This window comes from Bos grunniens, chromosome 21, assembly GCF_055505025.1.
Source record: "Bos grunniens cultivar Pamir isolate PY7600 chromosome 21, Bosgru_T2T1.0, whole genome shotgun sequence".
NCBI lineage: Eukaryota > Metazoa > Chordata > Mammalia > Artiodactyla > Bovidae > Bos > Bos grunniens.
The window spans coordinates 5224919-5243773 of record NC_141185.1 but is presented as its reverse complement, the minus strand read 5'-3'; the positions used below and the strand labels follow the sequence as shown (position 1 = coordinate 5243773).

At 46.0% G+C, this 18855-nt stretch overlaps 1 protein-coding gene across 3 annotated transcripts in view; it reads left to right on the top strand.

Moving 5' to 3' along the window:
• Positions 1–18855, top strand: part of WDR25 (WD repeat domain 25) — a 148950-nt gene that overhangs the window by 126841 nt on the left and 3254 nt on the right. For all 3 annotated transcript variants that reach the window (XM_086365125.1, XM_086365126.1, XM_086365128.1), the window contains one exon: positions 15790–15960. In XM_086365125.1, the coding sequence (XP_086221251.1) occupies positions 15790–15960 (171 nt within the window). The remainder of the gene's footprint in view (positions 1–15789; positions 15961–18855) is intronic.

The following is an 18855-nucleotide window of genomic DNA, read 5'->3' as shown; positions in this document are numbered from 1 at the left end:
TCTGCTGCCCGCTTTTCCTCCTGCCCTCAATCTTTCCCAGCATCAGAGCCTTTTCCAGTGAGTCAGCTCTTCACATCAGATGGGCAAAGTACTGGAGCTTCAGTTTTAGCATCAGTCCTTCCAGTGAATATTCAGGGTTGATTTCCTTTAGGATTGACTGGTTTGATCTCCTTGCTGTCCAAGGGACTCTCAGGAGTCTTCTCCAACACCACAGTTGGAAAGCATCTATTCTTTGGCACTTAGCCTTCTTTATGGTCCAACTCTTACATCCATTCATGACTACTGGAAAAACCATAGCTTTAACTATATGGACCTTTGTTGGCAAAGTGATGTCTCTGCTTTTTAATATACTATCTAGGTTTGTCATAGCTTTTCTTCCTAAGAGCAAGCATCTGTTAATTTCGTGGCTGAAGTCACTGTCTGCAGTACTTTGGGAGCCCAAGAAAAGAAAATCTGTCACTGTTTCCATTGTTTCCCCATCTATTTGCCATGAAGTGATGGCACTGGATGCCATGATCTTTGTTTTTGAATCCTGAGTTTTAAGCCAGCTTTTTTCACTCTCTTCTTTCATCAAGAGGCTCTTTAGTTCTTCTTCACTTCCTGCCATTAGGGTGGTATCATCTGCATATCTGAGGTTGCTGATATTTCTCCTGGCAATCTTGACTCCAACTTGTGATTCATCCAGCCTGGTATTTTGTGTAATGTACTCTGCATAGAAGTTAAATAAGCAGAGTGACAATATACAGACTAGACGTGCTCCTTTCCAATTTGGAACCAGTCTGTTGTTCCATGTCTGGTTCTAATTGTTGCTCCTTGACCTGCATACAGACTTCTCAGGAGGCAGGTCTGGTATTCCTATCTGTTTAAGAATTTTCCACAGTTTGCTGTGATCCACACAGTCAAAGGCTTTAGCGTAGTCAATGAAGCAGAAGTAGATGTCTTTCTGGAACTCTCTTGCTTTTTCTATGAAAAAGAATGGGCATATGTGTATGTGTAACTGGGTCACTTTGCCATATGCCTGAAACTAACACACATTGCGTATCAACTGTATCCCAATATGAAATAAAAAGTAAATTTAAAAAGTGTATGTATAGGCTATTCAGGTGTTCTATTTCTTCTTCACTTTTGTAAATTTTTTTCTTTCAAAGATTTTGTCCATTTCATCTAAGTTGTCAGATTTGTTGAAATAAAATTGCTCTTATCATTATTTCTTTCAATTTATTTTTTTGTTGGCTGTTAGTGTCTTCATTTCTTCCTATTGATCTGAGTACCAATCTACTGTTATTACCCTTCAGTCTGAAGAACTGCCTGTAACATTTCTTGTAGTGTAGATTTGCTGGTTGTGAATTCTAAGTTTTTGTTTATAAAAAAAGTCTTTATTTTGCCTTCATTTTTCCATGTCAGCCCTTTAAAAATTACCTTTATGGAAGTATAACTGACACATAATAAATAGCACATGTTTGAAGTGTATAGTGGCGACATGCACACGCATCCGTGAAACCATCACCAGGATCTGTAACACACCCATAACCTTCACGTGTTTTTGTGCCCCTTCTTAATGCCTCTACTGATGTGTTCCCTGTCGTTAGAAGTTAGTTTCCATTTTCTAGAATTTTTGTGTAAATATGGTCATATGGCAGGTAACTCTTTTTTGCATGACTTTTTTTTTCCCATTCAGCATAATTATTTTTGAGATGGACCCACTTTGCCGTGTATCAGTAATAGTTCATTCCTTTGTGTTGCTAAGCACTATTCCATTTTAAGGCTATTGCACAGTGCACCTTACCTACTGATGGACATTGGGTTGTTTCCAGGTTTCAGTCACTACAAACGAAGCACATGAACAAGCCTTTGTGTGGATACGTGTTTTAATTTCCTTAGGTGTTACAGACTGAACTGTGTTTCCCTGTGCCCCCTGCAAATCCGTAAGTTGAAGCCCCAACCCCTAATGTGACTATATTTGGAAATAGGGCCTTTAAAACCTAATTAAGGTTAAATGAGGACCTAAGTTGTTGTTCAGTCAAGGTTTTTTATGAAATTTTCTTGCTCTTTCTGTGATCCAATGGATGTTGGCAATTTGATGTCTGGTTCCTCTGCCTTTTCTAAATCCAGCTTGTATATCTGGAAGTTCTCAGTTCCTGTACTGTTGAAGCCTAGCTTGAAGTATTTTGAGTATTACCTTGCTAACATGTGAAATGAGTGCAGCTGTGCAGCTGTTTGACATTCTTTGGCATAGTTCTTCAGGCATCCTGTCTATCAGATCTAATCCCTTGAATCTGTTTGTCGCTTCCAGTGTATAATCATAAGGGGGTTGATTTAGATCATATAAATGAGGTCCAAGGAGCGAGGCCCTAATCCAAGGGGCTGTGTCCTTTTATTTATGTTTGGCTGCGCTGGGCTTTCCTTGCTGTGCACGGGCTTTCTCTGCTGCAGTCTGCAGCTTTCTCATTGCGCTGGCTTCTCTTGTTGTGGAGCACAGGTTTTAGGCACGTGGGCTTCAGGAGTTGCCTCACGTGGGCTCAGGAGTTGTGGCTCACGGGCCTTAGTTCCCGCACGGTATGTGGAATGTTCCTGGACAGTGATCAGACCCATGTCCCCTGTATTAACAGGTGGATTCTCATCCACCGTACCGCCTGGGAAGTGCAGACTGGTGTCTTTTAAGACGAGGAAGTTCACCAGAGCTTTCTCTGTGTGCTGCACAGAGCAAAGGCCACGTGGGGACACAGAAGAGAGCACCATTTTCAAGCCAAAGAGATAGGCCTCAATCCCGTTGACACTTTGATCTCGGACTGCCAGCCTCTGAAACTGTGGGAAAATAAATGTCTGCTGTGTAAGTCTGTGGTACTGTATCATGGAGGCATTGGATAAAATACCTGGCAGGGGAATGTCTGGGTCATGTCTGGCATATGTTTAACTTCTAGAGAAACTGTCAGTTTTCCAAATGGTTGCACTCTTACATTCCCACTGACATTGTGTGAGGGTTCCATTGTTCTCTGTTTTAGCCAACGTTTGGTATGGTCAATCTTCCTGATTTTAGATCTTCTAAAATGTATGTAATGTGTTATCTCACTGTGGTTTTAATATGCATTTCCCTAATGACTAATGGTGTTGAGTGTGTTTTCATGAGCTTACTTGCCATCTGTTTCTTTTTTTTTTTGATGGTCTGTTCAGATGTTTTGCTCATTTTAAAAATCAGATTGCTTTTGTAATACTGAGTTTTGAGTGTTCTTTATATTCAGAACATAAGACGCTTATCACACGTGTGATTTGTAGATACTTCTTCACAGTCTACAGGTTGTATTTTCATTCTCATAGCAGTTTTTTAAGAGCAAATTAAAATTTTTTTTAGTAAAGTCCAGTTTATCAACATTTGTTATTAGTGGTCAATATAAGTAAATTGTATAACTCAAGGCCACAAAGATTTGCTCCTGTTTACTTCCAGGAATTGTATAGTTTGGGGCTTTTTATTAGTCTGTGGTCCATTTTTTATTAATTTTTATATGCGGTACAAGGTATGGATGGAAGTTAATGGTTTTACAAATAGATATTCAATAGTGTTGCAACATCTGTTGAAAACAGTATCTGTGACTTTATGCCTTTGTGGAAAATCAGATGACTGAATGTATGTAGGTCTTTTTGGTACCGTCTCTTCAATTCTATGTTTCCTTTGTCTGTCTCGACACCAATGCCTATTGTTCTCATTATTGTAATCTTACAATGAGTCTTGTAATCAGGTAATGCAAGTCTCTCAATTCTTTTTCTTTCTCAAAGTTGTTTTGACTATTCTAGCTTCTTTGAATTTACATTTCAATTTTACAATCACTTTGTCAGTTTCTACAAAAAAAAAAAGCCTGCTTGAACTTTGAATGATGTTGCATTTAAGCTGCAGATCAATTTGAGGAGCGTTGAATTATTAACAATTTTGAGTCTTTCAATCCATAATCATTGTATATTTTTCCATATAATTAAATCTTTCACATTTTTGTTAGATTTATCCATGTTTATATATTTTTATGCTATTGTAAGAAGTATTTCTCAACTTCAATTTCTGCTTATCCATGGTTAAAATATAAAAATATAGTGGATATTTGTATATTTACCTTGAATTCTGCAACGATGCTAAGCTCATGTATTCTAGTTGCTTCTTTCTTTGTAGATTCTATTTCTGCAAAGACAATCATGTCATCTGTGAATAAAGGCAGCTGAAATGCTTCTTTCCTAATTTAGATGTAATTTCTTCTTTCCTTCTTCCTCCTGTTACCTTGGATTCCCTTGTGGCTCAGTCGGTTAAGAATCTGACTGTAATGCAGGAGACCCAGGTTCAGTTCCTGAGTGGGCAAGATCCCCTGGAGAAGGAAATGGCAACCCACTCCAATATGCTTGCCTGGAGAACCCTAAGGACAGAGAAGCCTGGTGGGCTACAGTCCACGGAGTCACAAGAGTCAGACACAACTCAGTGACTAAAACACTACCACCTGTTACCTTATTGCACTGGCTCAAACCTCTAGAGCAGTGTTGACTTAGAAATGTTGAAAAGAGACATACTTGCCTTATTTCCAATCTTAGAGGAAAAATATTCTTTTCCATAGTTATGTATGATGTTAACTGTAGTATTTTGTTGTTTTTTGGTAGATGCTCCTACCAGTTGGAGGACGTTCCCTTTTATTTCTAGTTTGTTGAGAGTTTTTATTATGAATCGCCACTGGATTTTGTCAAATGCCTTTCTATATCTGTTGAAGGGATAGTGTAGTTTTTCTCTTTTATTGTGTTAATATGGTGAATTTTCTTGAAAAATTTCCAAATATTAAAGCAACCTTGTAATCCTGGGATAAATCTCACTTGATTATGATATATTATCTTCTCTACATAATTTGGATTCTACTAGCTAAAATCTGTATTTATGAGAGATATTGATCTGTTCTTTGCTTTTCATATAATATCTTTGTCTAGTTTTCAGTTCAGTTCAGTTGCTCAGTTGTGTCTGACTCTTTGCAACCCCATGAACTGCAGCACGCCAGGCCTCCCTGTCCATCACCAACTCCCGGAGTCCACCCAAACCCATGTCCATTGAGTCGGTGATGCCATCCAACCATCTCATCCTCTGTTGTCCCCTTTTCCTCCTGCCCTCAATCTTTCCCAGCATCAGGGTCTTTTCAAATGAGTCAGCTCTTCTCATCAGGTGGCCAAAGTATTGGAGTTTCAGCTTCAACATGTGTCCCTCCAATGAACACCAAGGACTCATCTCCTTAAGGATGGACTGGTTGGATCTCCTTGCAGTCCAAGGGACTCTCAAGAGTCTTCTCCAACACCACAGTTCAAAAGCATCAATTCTTCGGCACTCAGCTTTCTTCACAGTCCAACTCTCACATCCATACATGACCACTGGAAAAACCATAGCCTTGACTAGACGGACCTTTGTTGGCAAAGTAATGTCTCTGCTTTTTAATATGCTGTCTAGGTTGGTCATAATTTTCCTTCCAAGGAGCAAGCGTCTTTTAATTTCATGGCTACAATCACCATCTGCAGTGATTTTGTCTAGTTTTGCTATCAGAGTAATTCTGTCCTCATAAAATAACTTGGAAAGTGTTCCTTTCTCTTCAGTTTTCTGGAAGAGTTTGTGTATAATTGTATTATTTCTTCCATAAATGATTACTAGAATTGACTAGAGATGAAATTGGCTTGGCCTGAAATTTCCTTTGTGGGAAGGCTTGAAACCTCAAATAAAATTTATTTAGTAAATATAGGATTATTCCAATTTTCTTTTTCTGTTTCAGTGGCCTTTGGTAGTTTCCGTCCTTCAAGAAATGCATGTATTTCATCAAAATTATCTTTTTGGTATGAAGTTTTTCATGCTATTTTAATTATTTTAAAAATATCTGTATAATATGTAGTGATATCACCTCATTTCTCTCATTCGTGATATTGGTAATTTGCATCTTTTCCCTTTTTCCTCTTATCAGTCTGGATAGAGATTTATCAATTTTGTTGATCTTTATACATTTTTGTATCACTGATTTTTCTCTATTTCTCTTAAGAAATTATCATTTACTTTTTAAACTTTTTTCTTTTCTGCTTAAAACTTAGGTTTATTTTCTTTGGGGTTTTTATTCTTTCCTGCTATAGATGTTTAGTGCTTTTAGTTCTCCTCTAGTTTTGCAGCTTCGTTACACAACTGTTGATACAGTTTTTCATTTTCATTCAGCTAAAAATATTTTCTAACGACATTTTGTAATTCTTCTTGATCCATGGATTGCTTAGGAGAATTTAGATTGCAAATACTTGGGGGTTTTCCATATATATATATCTGTTAGTGATTTCTAATTTAACTCCATTGTGGTCACACATCATACATTGTAGGTTTGAATCTTTTTAAATTTATTGAAACTTGTTTGATGTCCTATAACGTGGTCTGTTTTGGTAAAGGTTCAGTGTGCTCATTTTGGACGCTTTTCAATCAGTATTTTTTCTTTTCGGCACAACTCTTATCCCTGTCCTTTGGGAACTCCATTGACTAAAATATTTAGGTTCTGATATTATCTCACAAGTCCCTAAGACTTCACTCATTTTTTCTTTTTAAATTAGGACTTAACTTTTCTTTCCTTTTAATGAATCTATTTATTTATTAACTGTGCTAGGTCTTTGTTGCTTTGAGTGGGTCTTTTCTAGTTGCGGCGGGCAGGACTACTCTTCGTTGAGGAGCTTGGGCCTCTTGTGGCAGCTTCTCTTGTGGAGCGTAGGACTTGAGGAGTCACGGCGCACAAGCTCCGTGGTCACGGCACACAGGCCCTAGAGCGTGGGCTTGGGAGTTGCGGCACGTGGTTGCTTAGTTGCTCTGTGGCACTGGAATCTTCCTGGACCAGGGATTGAGCCCGTGTCCCTTGTGTTGGCAGGCAGATCTGTATCCACTGCTCCACCAGGGAAGTCCTTGTTTTTTCTTAAGGTCGAAATATTTCTATTGATCCTTTTCCAAGTTCACCAGTTCTTTCTTTTGTCACTTCCATTTTGTTATGGTGCTTACCGCATTGTTAAAATATTTTTTTCTGTTCTAAAATTTCTACTTAAAGGTACAAAGTATATATGTGTGTGTGTGTGTGTGTATGTGTGTGTGTATAAGTGTGTGTGTGTGTGTGTGTGTATATATATATACATATATATATGTATGTATGTATGTGTGTATATATGGGCTTCCCTCATAGCTCACTTGGTAAAGAATCTGCCTGCAATGCAGGAGACCCTGGTTTGATTTCTGGGTCTGGAAGATCTGCTGGAAAAGGGATAGGCTACCCACTCCAGTGTTCCCTTGTGGCTCAGCTGATGAAGAATCCACCTGCAATGTGGGAGACCTGGGTTTGATTCCTGGGTTGGGAAGATCCCCTGGAAAAGGGAAAGGCTACCCACTCCTGTCTTCTGGCCTGGAGAATTCCATGGACTGTATAGTCCATGGGGTCACAAAGAGTCAGACAAGACTGAGTCACTTTCACTTATATGTATGTATGTGTGTGTGTGTATATATATATGTGTGTGTGTGTGTGTGTATGTATTTAATTTCTGGGCTTCCAAATTGGCTCAAGTGGTAAAGAATCTGCCTGCCAATGCAGGAGTCATGGGAGATGTGGGTTCAGTCCCTGGGTTGGGAAGATCCCCTGGAGGAGGAAATGACAACCTGCTCCAGTATTTTTGCCTGAAGAAGCCCATGGACAGAGGATCCTGGCGCGCTACAGTCCATGAGGTTGCAAAGAGTCAGACAGTACTGAGCGTGCACTGTACTGCTTATATATTTCTATTTCTCTGTTGAGATCATCTGTCCATTCATTTCAGGGGTGTTTATCTTGAGGATTAGTATTTAATAGATGTTTATTTGAGGATTTTTATTTAATAGTTGTTTAAATGTGTCTGATAGTATGGGTCAAACATCTGGGTCATTTTGGGGTTGGCATATATCATTTCTCTTTTCTTATGGGTACTGTTTACATTTTCCTGGTTCTTTGTATGTCAAGTAAATTCAGAATATATTGTGATTTTTAATATTATGTTGTAAGATCCTGGTCTTGTTAAAATCCCATGGAGAATAGTGATTTGTTTGTCCTAATAGGCAGCCAAGCCTGTTAGATTCAGATCGTGAATTCCTTCTCTCCTGTAGGCAGTAACTCTATTTTCAGTTCCATATTCAAAACCTTCGTTATGCTGAACCCCTTAAGGGTTAGTTTCAGACTGGGGCAGCAGTCACATATGTCACTTCTCAAAGCTTTAGCTGTGCTTCTTTGGTTGTGTTCCACACACACGTAACTTAAGGATTGTCCTGGGATGCGGTCAGTTCATATACAGAAGCAGAGGATTCGTTCCTCAGCTTGCCTGGCTTCCTGAACTCCCCTTCCTGGCTCTCCTGCCCAGAGATGGGGTTCTTTGAGAATGTTAGCCTGCTGCCTCGTCACACCATGTCCATAAGTGGGATCCCCTTCAACACAAATTGGCCAGAGAAACTAGATGAAAAGATAACATGAATTTTCCCTCTTCTCCTAGTTCTTCTATTTAGATTTCTTCCCTTCTGGTTTTTAAGTATTTGTCCTGCCCTGTCAGAGCTGTTGGGGTTGGCATCAGGGCGGGGCTAGGAGAGCAAGGAGATATTTTAAAACTTTCCCCCATATTCTCTGACTTACAAGGACCCATTTTCTTATTCCTCTGGCCAGGATGATGGATTTATTTCAAAATTTTTGCTGTCCATGTCTGCTATGTAATTCCTTAATTCAGTCTGTCTGTGGGACAACATCAGGAGTTAAAAGGCCAAAAAAAAAAAAAAAAAAAGAAAGCCCCAAACAAACCCCCAGTGCCCCCCTCCCCCCAAAACTAAAACAAACAAAGACTAGAACCTTACCTGTCGTACTGATCTTTCTTCAAATTTCAGATTCCCTCTTCAGCCTACCAGCTGTTGTTTACTTTGCAAAGTCTTCAGGTAGCTGCTTCTTGGATTGTGTCCAGAGTTTTTAGCTGTAATTTATGAAAGAGAGTGAGAGGCCCTAGTGGGTTTGCTCCATTTGGATTTAAAACTAGATTTTGTTCATTTTAAAAAATTCAGTCTTTTTTCTTTCCAGTATGTTTCGAAATTTTCAGTTGCTGTGTCTTCTAGCTTGGTAACGTTCTCTTTCACAGTGTCTCATCTGATGTTAGCCCCGTCTGGCGCACCCTTCCCTCAAACATTGTGTATCCACCACTAGAAATTCTGTGGGGCTCCTGTATCCTCCACATCTCCTCTAACCTTGGCCAGTCTTCCCTCTGCCTTCTTAAACATAGGTTACGTGTAGCTGTAATGCCTAGTGTGATGCCTTCTTTGTCACCTGTCTCTCTTGTGGGTTTCGTCTGGTTTAGAGACCAAATCTGAGTGTGGTGTTTGCTCATTGTTTCTTGGCTCCTTCAGACAGAGCTAGGACATGTTTTTCTTTTTAAGAAAAAGCATATCATTGTTTATGCTGATTTGTCCAATTCAGATTTAGCATTACAGAGCTTTTCTTTAACTTCTTTATTTTTATACATTTTCTAATCTCTTTTATACTGAAAAATTTTATTTTTCTCTGCCTTAATTCAATTTTTATGGTATGTATTGACACTAGCAATGTAATGACTGGAAACAGTGTGATATTTCTTACAGTTCTTTTTGTTCGCAAAGTATATCCAATTAAGATTTACCATCAAATTACTGTTTTTCAGTTTATAATGTGTATCAACAGAGGATCTACCTTCAACTACTGTGCTTTCGTGTCTTTTAAAATGAATCCTATTTGTGTGGTTAAGCTACTAGCTCAAGATGGCTAATTTTATTTGCTTAATTTTGCTTTCACATTTTAGAGTCTGCCTTTTAATTTTGTTGTATAATTTTATAAAATATGGACATGGTTCTGGAGAAGGGATTGGATAACTACAGCCCATGGGCCCAATCTTGGCTACACTGTTTTTGTATGGTCCTTGAGTTAAGAATGGTTTTTACATTTTTAAATGACTGTAACACACATCACACACACACACACACACACACCTCACACACACACACAGAGTGTGCAACAGTGCCTAAATGTAGCTTCCAAGCCCTAATATATTTACTGTCTACCCCTCTGTAGGGATCCTCTGGGTTCTACCTCCAGCCCTGAATTCCCCAATCTGTCCTCTCCGGTTCAGAGGCAGCCTGACTGATTTATTTACTTACTTAGTTTCTGGTTTATTTTCTGCTGTTTTTGTGGAGGCAAACACAACCTTTCCGCCCTGTTTTTCTCTGCCTTGGCTCTGCACTGAGCATTGTCTCCTGGGGGCCGGCCCACAGCGGGCCTCACCCTCTCTCAGCACTGCACACAGCATTCAGAACGCGCCCTGGACTGCCATCTATTTAACCGGTCCCTTCTTGTATATTTGGCTCAGATGGTAAAGAATCTGCCTGCAGTGCAGGAGGTGTGGGTTCAATCCCTGGGTTGGGAAGGTCCCCTGGAGAAGGAAATGGCAACCTACTCCAGTATTCTTGCCTGGAGAATCCCATGGACAGAGGAGCCTGATGGACTACAGTCCATGGGGTTGTAAAGAGTCTGACACGACTGGGTGACTAGCACGTTTTGTACATTTGAGTCATTTCTGCTTTTTTAATTTCACAAGTGGTGCTGGTTTCAGCAGCCTCATGCTTCTGTTTTCTGGGATTTGCTGCTGTAACTTTGGGGTCAGTTCCTACAAGTCGGGGTGCTGGGTTATACATATTGCCGAGTAACAAGGCATATGCCGTTTTGCTTGGTGTTGCCCAAATTTTCTCTGGGGGGACAGGACCATTTTACATTTCTGTCAGCAGTGTGTAGTGTAACTAATGCCCCACAGCCACCTAACAGAGTGTGTTGTCAAACTTTGGGATCTTCTTATTTGATAAGAGATGATATCTCCATGTAATTTTAAAATTTTATTTCTTATGAGCAGGATTGAAGGACCAGTTACATTCCCTCTCATATGAACTCTCTGTTCATTTCTCTTGCCCATTCTTCTGTAGAGCTATTGGTCTTTTTCATCGATTTTTAGAAACTGTCTGTGTATTAGGGACTGTTAAGGGTAGTGACCTATAAATTGGGGCTTCCCAGGTGGCTCAGTGGTTAGGGATCTGCCTGCAATGCAGGAGACACAGGTTCTATTCCTGGGTCTGGAAGATCTCCTGGAGGAGGAAATGGCAACCCACTCTGGTACTCCTGCCTAGAGAATTCCATGGACAGAGGAGCCTGGCAGGCTACAGTCCATGGGGTCGCAAGGAGTTGGACATGACTTAGCAACTAAACAAGAACAAGACCTATAAATTTCAAGTATCTTTCCCATCTGTCTTCTTTATTCCTCTTAATTATTGTTTCTCATGCCATGCAGTAGTGTTTAGTATTGTTATTAGTGTTATTTTCATGTAAATTTCATGTAATTTCGTGTATCTGTCTTTTTTATTCCTCTTAATTATTGCTTCTCATGCCATGCAATAGTGTTTAGTATTGTTATTACTGTTATTTTCATGTACTCAGATTTGCCATCTTTTCTCTCGGTGCTCTGGCCTTGGAGCACCAGCCAGGATAGTTTCTCCTAGTTTCAGGTTGTAGGAAAATTTAGTCATACTCTCTTCTCATATTTGTATAATTGCTTTTTGTCTTTAATAGAAATTTCTGATTTAAAAAAAATTACCCACAGAGCACTTTTGGCGTACACTGTCCCGTGTGACCGGCCACTTTCCCTTGTGTGATTCTAAGCCACGGAAAAGGGCCCTGTGCTCAACTCTCCCACGTGCCTTTGTGCAGAGACTTGTCTCGTCTTAGAACCGGAAGAGACCAATATGTTTATTTTCAAGGGGAAGGAACTGAGGTTTGGGGAGGAGGGGTTTGTCCAAGGACCCGCAGCCCCATCCCGGGGACAAGCTCCGGCTGGCCTGGGGAGAGGATTATGATCAGCTGCTCTGTGTTGGCTGCTTGGCCAGGCCTGTCACCATCCTTCCCTCCCGAGCCATAGGTCCTGCTGTTAGTCCCACCTTGCAGGTGTGGAGACTGAGGCCTGGAGAGGTGAGTTGCCTGTCCTGGACCAGGCAGCTAGATGGGCCATCATGCTCAGGTACCCGGGCGTCTGCCTGAGAGCTTGGCCCTCCCAACTCCGGATGTCTGGCGATGCCGAGCATGCATGCACTGAGCGCCACCCCACCCCCCCTGCCGCGGCCTCAGAGATCCTTGGAGGTTGAAGTGTCCTTGTCTCCATGTCAAGGGCCGTGGAGGGGCCTGTGATGGACTTCGTGATACCCAAGGGCCGGCATGCTCCTGGCAGCCAGAGGCCACAGGTCGCAGCTTTTCAACTTGTCCTTTTGTTCATTCATCCATTTGCGTAGCTGCTCACTCACTTATCCTTCATTCAACACACCTTCCTGCCGCCTGCAGTGGGCAGTCCCAGTCCTGGCCAAGGATGACCAGACAAACAAACAGGAGCACCACGTCCTGCGGGGTGGGCGGGTGGCCTCGGCCGTCCTGTGGGGCCCAGAGCAGTGGCTCCCTCGCTGTCCCTAAGGGCCTGGGTGGGAGGAGGGGAGCTGGCTTCCCCAGCCCTTCCTGTCTCTGGGATCCAGCGCTGAGTAGAAGCTTGTCATCCAGGCCAGTCCCCGGGTGGTGACGATTCGAAACCAGACGCGGTGAGGGCAGGACTGCCCTGGGCACACAGTGAGTCAGCAGGCCAGACCAGAGCCTCGCCTGTCCCCTCCAACCCCACGCACCTCGGACATGGCAGGGGCCCCTGGAAGGGAAAGCTGAGCCTTCAGTTGAATCCAGAGCAGCCCAGTTACCCAGGATTGTCTGGTGGGTCAAGCAGACTTTTTAAAGGGTTATCCGGAGGTTTTCATTGCACTGAATGTGTCTTGATCACGTCTTCCTTTCCTCTCAGAGCTGTAGACTCTTGGCCAAATGTCTCCAAGCGTCTGCTGATGGAGGCCCGGGTTGCCAGAAGAGTCTGAGTGAGGCTCCCCTCTGGATCCAGCTAGTTAGGCCCGTGTAGCGCCATCCCAAGGCCCCTGGGACAGGACGCACCAGCTGTCGGTGTAATTAAGTTCGCCATAAAACCCACCAACTAGACGCACAAATGACTTCCCTGCTCTTTCCCGGGGCAGGAGCAGTTGGGAAGACAAGTCAATCATATTCGGCGGCCATCACTCCAAAGGTCAGCCTTCCACTTAGAGCAGCGTTATTGGCAGGGATCACCCATAACACGGCTGGTTTCCCGGCCGTTGGATTTTACGACACCCTAATGAATTGGGCCATTTCCATGCATTCTCAGGAAGTGTACAGAACAAGGGTTTTCATTCTCCTGGAAAAGTTTGTCTTGGGGAGGCAAGGTGGCGTGTTGGTGGGCACGCAGGTAGTTCTGCCAGGGTCGGCTGAGCACTCCGGCACTTCGCTCCTCCGGGCTTCGACGCCGCCCTCCGGGGTGAAGCTTCCTCCCATGTTGGCAGGAGATGAATTATCTGATGCTCCCACCGCCCTGGCTGGAGCTCCGGGAGTGGTCCTCATACCCCATCCTCTCCTGGGTCAGTGCATTTCCTGAGTGCGTGTGGGGACTGAGGTGCCGCTGCTGGAGATGGTCCCCGTGCCCATGGGCCTCACGGTTGTGCCCACCGATGGCCATTCTCCATGGGCCGGTGGGGCTCTGGGGGGCTGTGTGCCCCCGACCCAGGAGGAGAAACTCCTCGGTGCACTGGTCACGTCCAGGCTCATGAGTTGGGTCAGACTTACTCCCCCCCTTGCTGCCCCAGCCGTCCTCAGCCCCCTGCTCCTCACCTGGATGCGGTGATGGCGAGAGCTTTAGGAAAGGGGGCAGGAGGGCATGTAGCCCCGACGTGGCCTCAGGGTGGAGGTGTCGGGTGGCTGGTGATGGGGAGGGGGGCTGTAAGCGAGGGGAGAGGCGTGGCCCCACAGATGGGCGGGGCCGTGGGTCGGGAGCCCCAGTGATGTGCCGGCCTTGCTCCCACCCCTCCCTGCTCTTCCCACCAGAGCAGGTTCCAAAGCCTGTCTTGAAACAGCTCTGTGCTTGGTGAATCGGGATAGCATGTCCTCATAAGGGCAGATGTTGGGCACTGAGGCCGCGTGCCCTGTCCGCTCACAGGCCCTAGACCACTGCCCCAGCTCCAAATGGGCAGGCCGGAGCATCCGTCCGCAAAACAGCTTCTGTGCCCCTCCTGGCTAGGAGTTGGAGTGTCCCTTCTAGCTTACACTCCAGGAGACTCAAGGCTGCCTGGGAGGGCAAGGCAGGCCTGCGGGATCCTGGTGCAGGGAGAGAGGAAGGGAGGGAGGCAAGGAGGCGGGCAGCCCCTTGCTGTCTGGGGAGCAGCCGCACAGTCTGGCCTGGGCTCCAAGGCCTGCATGGCCACCCTCTCTTTTCTGCCCCTGGATCACTCCTCAGGCTCCAGGGGGCCTACCCAGAAATCACACTCACTGGGGACTGCTTCTGAAGAGGCTCAGAGAAGGTACTTGTTGGTTGCCCACCCTCCTCCCATCAATTTGTCCCAACATTTACCAAGTCAGGACTTGGCCAGCAGGAGGCCTGGATGGGGCCCCCCCACCCCCAGGAAGCATGACGCCCTGGCCCTGCACCCTTGAGCAAATGCCTGCATCTCTCTGAGCCTCAGTGTTCCTCATCTGGAGAATGGGTTACAAAATACTCCTCTGTCTAAATTGGATTTATGGAGTGCTACATTTCACGTGAATGTGACTTACATATGTTTGAAAGAGGATGCTACCATATCTAGGTCTGCAACATTGGCAAGATTTTAAATTTCAGTTTTTGAAATATGTCAAGACAGCTGGTTTCCCAACTGGCGGCCGAGGTGCCAGAGAGCTGTGTTTGTGCTGTGGCCACGTGGTGGCGCCCTGGGAGCTGGTAAACAGGCCGCCAGGCCTGGCAGGCGGGCCCAAGGCGCTGTGCCCACAGCCTGCTGCTCACTATTGCAATTTAAAGTCATCCTGGAGTTTGTTGCACGGAGGTACTTGTTGACCCTGGCGCTGGGACTGCCACCCTGCCCCTAACCATCCCATTGTTGTAGAATGGAAGGTTCATGTGATAAAATGCTCTGAAGAAAGCGGAACAACGGCTTGATACTAAATTGCGTTAGTTTAGAGATGGGAGAGTGTGGAATGTTGGTGATGTTGTAAGAAAGAAAGAGTGTCTTTAAAGGTAGCTAATGTACTGTGATTCTGGCTCCGTGAGCTGGAGACTACTGGCTCCCATGTTGCAGGTACCACTCCGGGGGCTACAGGCCCAGGCCTTGAAAGCTATGAATTGTGGGACTCTTCAGAATCAAGAGCACAAAATATGGCCCGGGTTTTGGTGGGCAGCACATGACGGTGCCCTTACGTGCCCTTGGCCGGGCGTGGAGCCCTTCCCTAAGCTCTCCTTCATTGGCCCCTGCTGCTCTCTAGGGGACCAGTCACGAGGCTGGGGGGCATCTTCATGCCTCCCTGGGCCCATGTGCCAGTTGGTGTGGGGAGGGTGTGGGCATGGAGGACATCCACGGGGAGAGGCAAGGCGTGGAGTTGTCAGGGAGCAGGGCCCGAGGGAGACAGACGTGTGCCTGCTGGGGGGCGGGAGGCCCCGGAGGTCTCCCTCCAGCAGCCCCCACACCCATGCTTGGGCTGCTCATCCTGGGAAGGGGGGGGGCGTGTCTTCACGTACTGCCCTCCCAGACCCTGCAGCCCACATGTACTCGGCGCCCCCCCCGGCCCTGCCTGTGGACTCTGGGGGCCCCACTGTGACGGGTGCCCACTCTTGCAGGTGGTGAGAAGCTACAAGGCCACCATCCAGCAGACCCTGGACATCCTCTTCCTCCGGGAAGGCTCCGAGTTTCTGAGCAGCACAGATGCTTCAAGCCGGGACTCTGCCGACCGCACCATCATTGCTTGGGATTTCCAGAGCTCCGCCAAGATCTCCAACCAGATTTTCCACGTGAGAAACCCTGTCATTGGGCCTTGCTTTCAGGTTGAGCCCCAGCCCCAGGTGCATCCATGTGGCCCCCAGGCTGTCTGGGGTCCCAGGTCGCATCCTGCAGAGGTGGTTCAGCCAGCAGGAGCTTTGGAGGGAGAGGGCTGCCTGAAGTCTGTAGGGTTGGGGGAGGCAACGTGCAGGTCCAGGCCTGCCCGGAGTGCCTAGCATGGGCTCCCGGATCGGGGTGACTCCCTCGCGGGCCTCTCACTCGCTCTCTGCCCAGCACAGCCAGGCCACGGGGTAAAGGTGTGGGAAGCAGCCTCATTCACGCCCACAGGAAAGTGGCTGTCCACCCCGAGACAACCCTACTCTAACCCTCCCCACCCCAGCCAGCCTGCGGGTCCACCTGAACTCTTGCTCAGTAGCCTCAACAGGGGCTGTGACTCAAGGGCTGGAGCCCAGACCCTGAAGGTGTACCAGCTGCGTGAATTAAATTCCTGTTTCTACCACCTACAAGCAGGGGCCCAGGCCCAGTAGTTACCCTCTTTGACTCTCATTTTTTTTTCCCCTTAGAAAATTGAGGATGAGAATATTTCTTGCCTCATAGTGTGGTTTTGAGAATTAAAAGATGTAGATACTTAGGCCAGCACAGTGCCAGGTGCAGGGAGTTCTTGATAAATACATTACCTATCATCACCATCACCGCCACCATCACCACCACCATCATTACCATCACCACCACCATCACCACCGTCATGACCACCATCCACCACCATCACCATCTCCACTCTTATCACATCCTCACCATCATCACCATCACTGTCATCTTATCATCATCATCATCATCACCACCACCACCATCATCCCAACCATCACCGCCATCACCACCATCATCATCATTGTCATCATCACCACCCTCCTTATCACCTCACCTTTTACCATGACCACCATCATCACCATCATTGTCATCACCATTATCATTACCATCATCCCAACCGTCACTACCATCGTCACCACCATCCCCCGTCACCACCATCCCCACCATCACCACCACCATCAACACCATCCACCATCACCACCACCACCATCCCTACCATCACCACCATCACCACCATCTGCCATCACCACCATCATCACCGCCATCATCCCAACCATCACTACCATCGTCACCACCATGCACCGTCACCACCATCATCACCGCCATACACCATCCCCACCATCTCCACTCTCCTCACCATTCCCACCATCATCATCATCCCCACCATCTACCATCACCACCATCTGCCATCACCACCATCACCACCATCATCACCATCTCCACTCTCCTCACCATTCCTATCACCACCATCCACTATCACCACATCATCACCATCCCCACCATCCACCATCACCACCATCATCATCCGCCATCACCACCATCACCACCACCATCACCACCGTCATGACCACCATCCACCACCATCACCATCTCCACTCTTATCACATCCTCACCATCATCACCATCACTGTCATCATCATCATCATCATCACCACCATCATCCCAACCATCACCGCCATCACCACCATCATCATCATTGTCATCATTACCACCCTCCTTATCACCTCACCTTTTACCATGACCACCATCATCACCATCATTGTCATCACCATTATCATTATCATCATCACCACCATCATCCCAACCATCACTACCATCGTCACCACCATCCCCCGTCACCACCATCCCCACCATCACCACCACCATCAACACCATCCACCATCACCACCACCACCATCCCTACCATCACCACCATCACCACCATCTGCCATCACCACCATCATCACCGCCATCATCCCAACCATCACTACCATCGTCACCACCATGCACCGTCACCACCATCATCACCGCCATACACCATCCCCACCATCTCCACTCTCCTCACCATTCCCACCATCATCATCATCCCCACCATCTACCATCACCACCATCTGCCATCACCACCATCACCACCATCATCATCATCCCCACCATCTACCATCACCACCATCTGCCATCACCACCATCACCACCATCATCACCATCTCCACTCTGCTCACCATTCCTATCACCACCATCCACTATCACCACATCATCACCATCCCTACCATCCACCATCACCATCCACTATCACCACCATCATCATCATCATCCGCCATCACCACCATCACCACCATCATCACCATTTCCACTCTTATCACATCCTCACCATCATCACCATCACTATCATCTTATTATCATCATCATCACCACCATCATCCCAACCATCACCGCCATCACCACCATCCCCACCATCACCACCATCATCATCATTGTCATCATCACCACCCTCCTTATCACATCACCTCTTTTACCATGACCACCATCATCACCATCATTGTCATCACCATTATCATTATCATCATCACCACCATCATCTCAACCGTCACTACCATCGTCACCACCATCCCCACCATCCCCACCATCACCACCATCTGCCATCACCGCCATCATCCCAACCATCACTACCATCATCACCACCATCCCCCATCACCACCATCCCCACCATCCCCACCATCACCATCTGCCATCACCACCATCATCCCAACCATCACTACCATCATCACCACCATCCACCATCACCACCATCCCCACCATCACCACCATCATCACCGCCATCATCCCAACCATCACTACCACCTTCACCACCATCCACTGTCACCACCATCACCATCATCACTGCCATACACCATCACCACCATCCCCACCATCACCATCATTACATTCCCCACCATCACCATCACTACCATCACCATCACTACCATCATCACCATTCCCACTCTCCTCACCATTCCCACTCTCCTCACCATTCCCACCATCATCACCATCCCCACCATCACCATCACTACCATCACCACCAT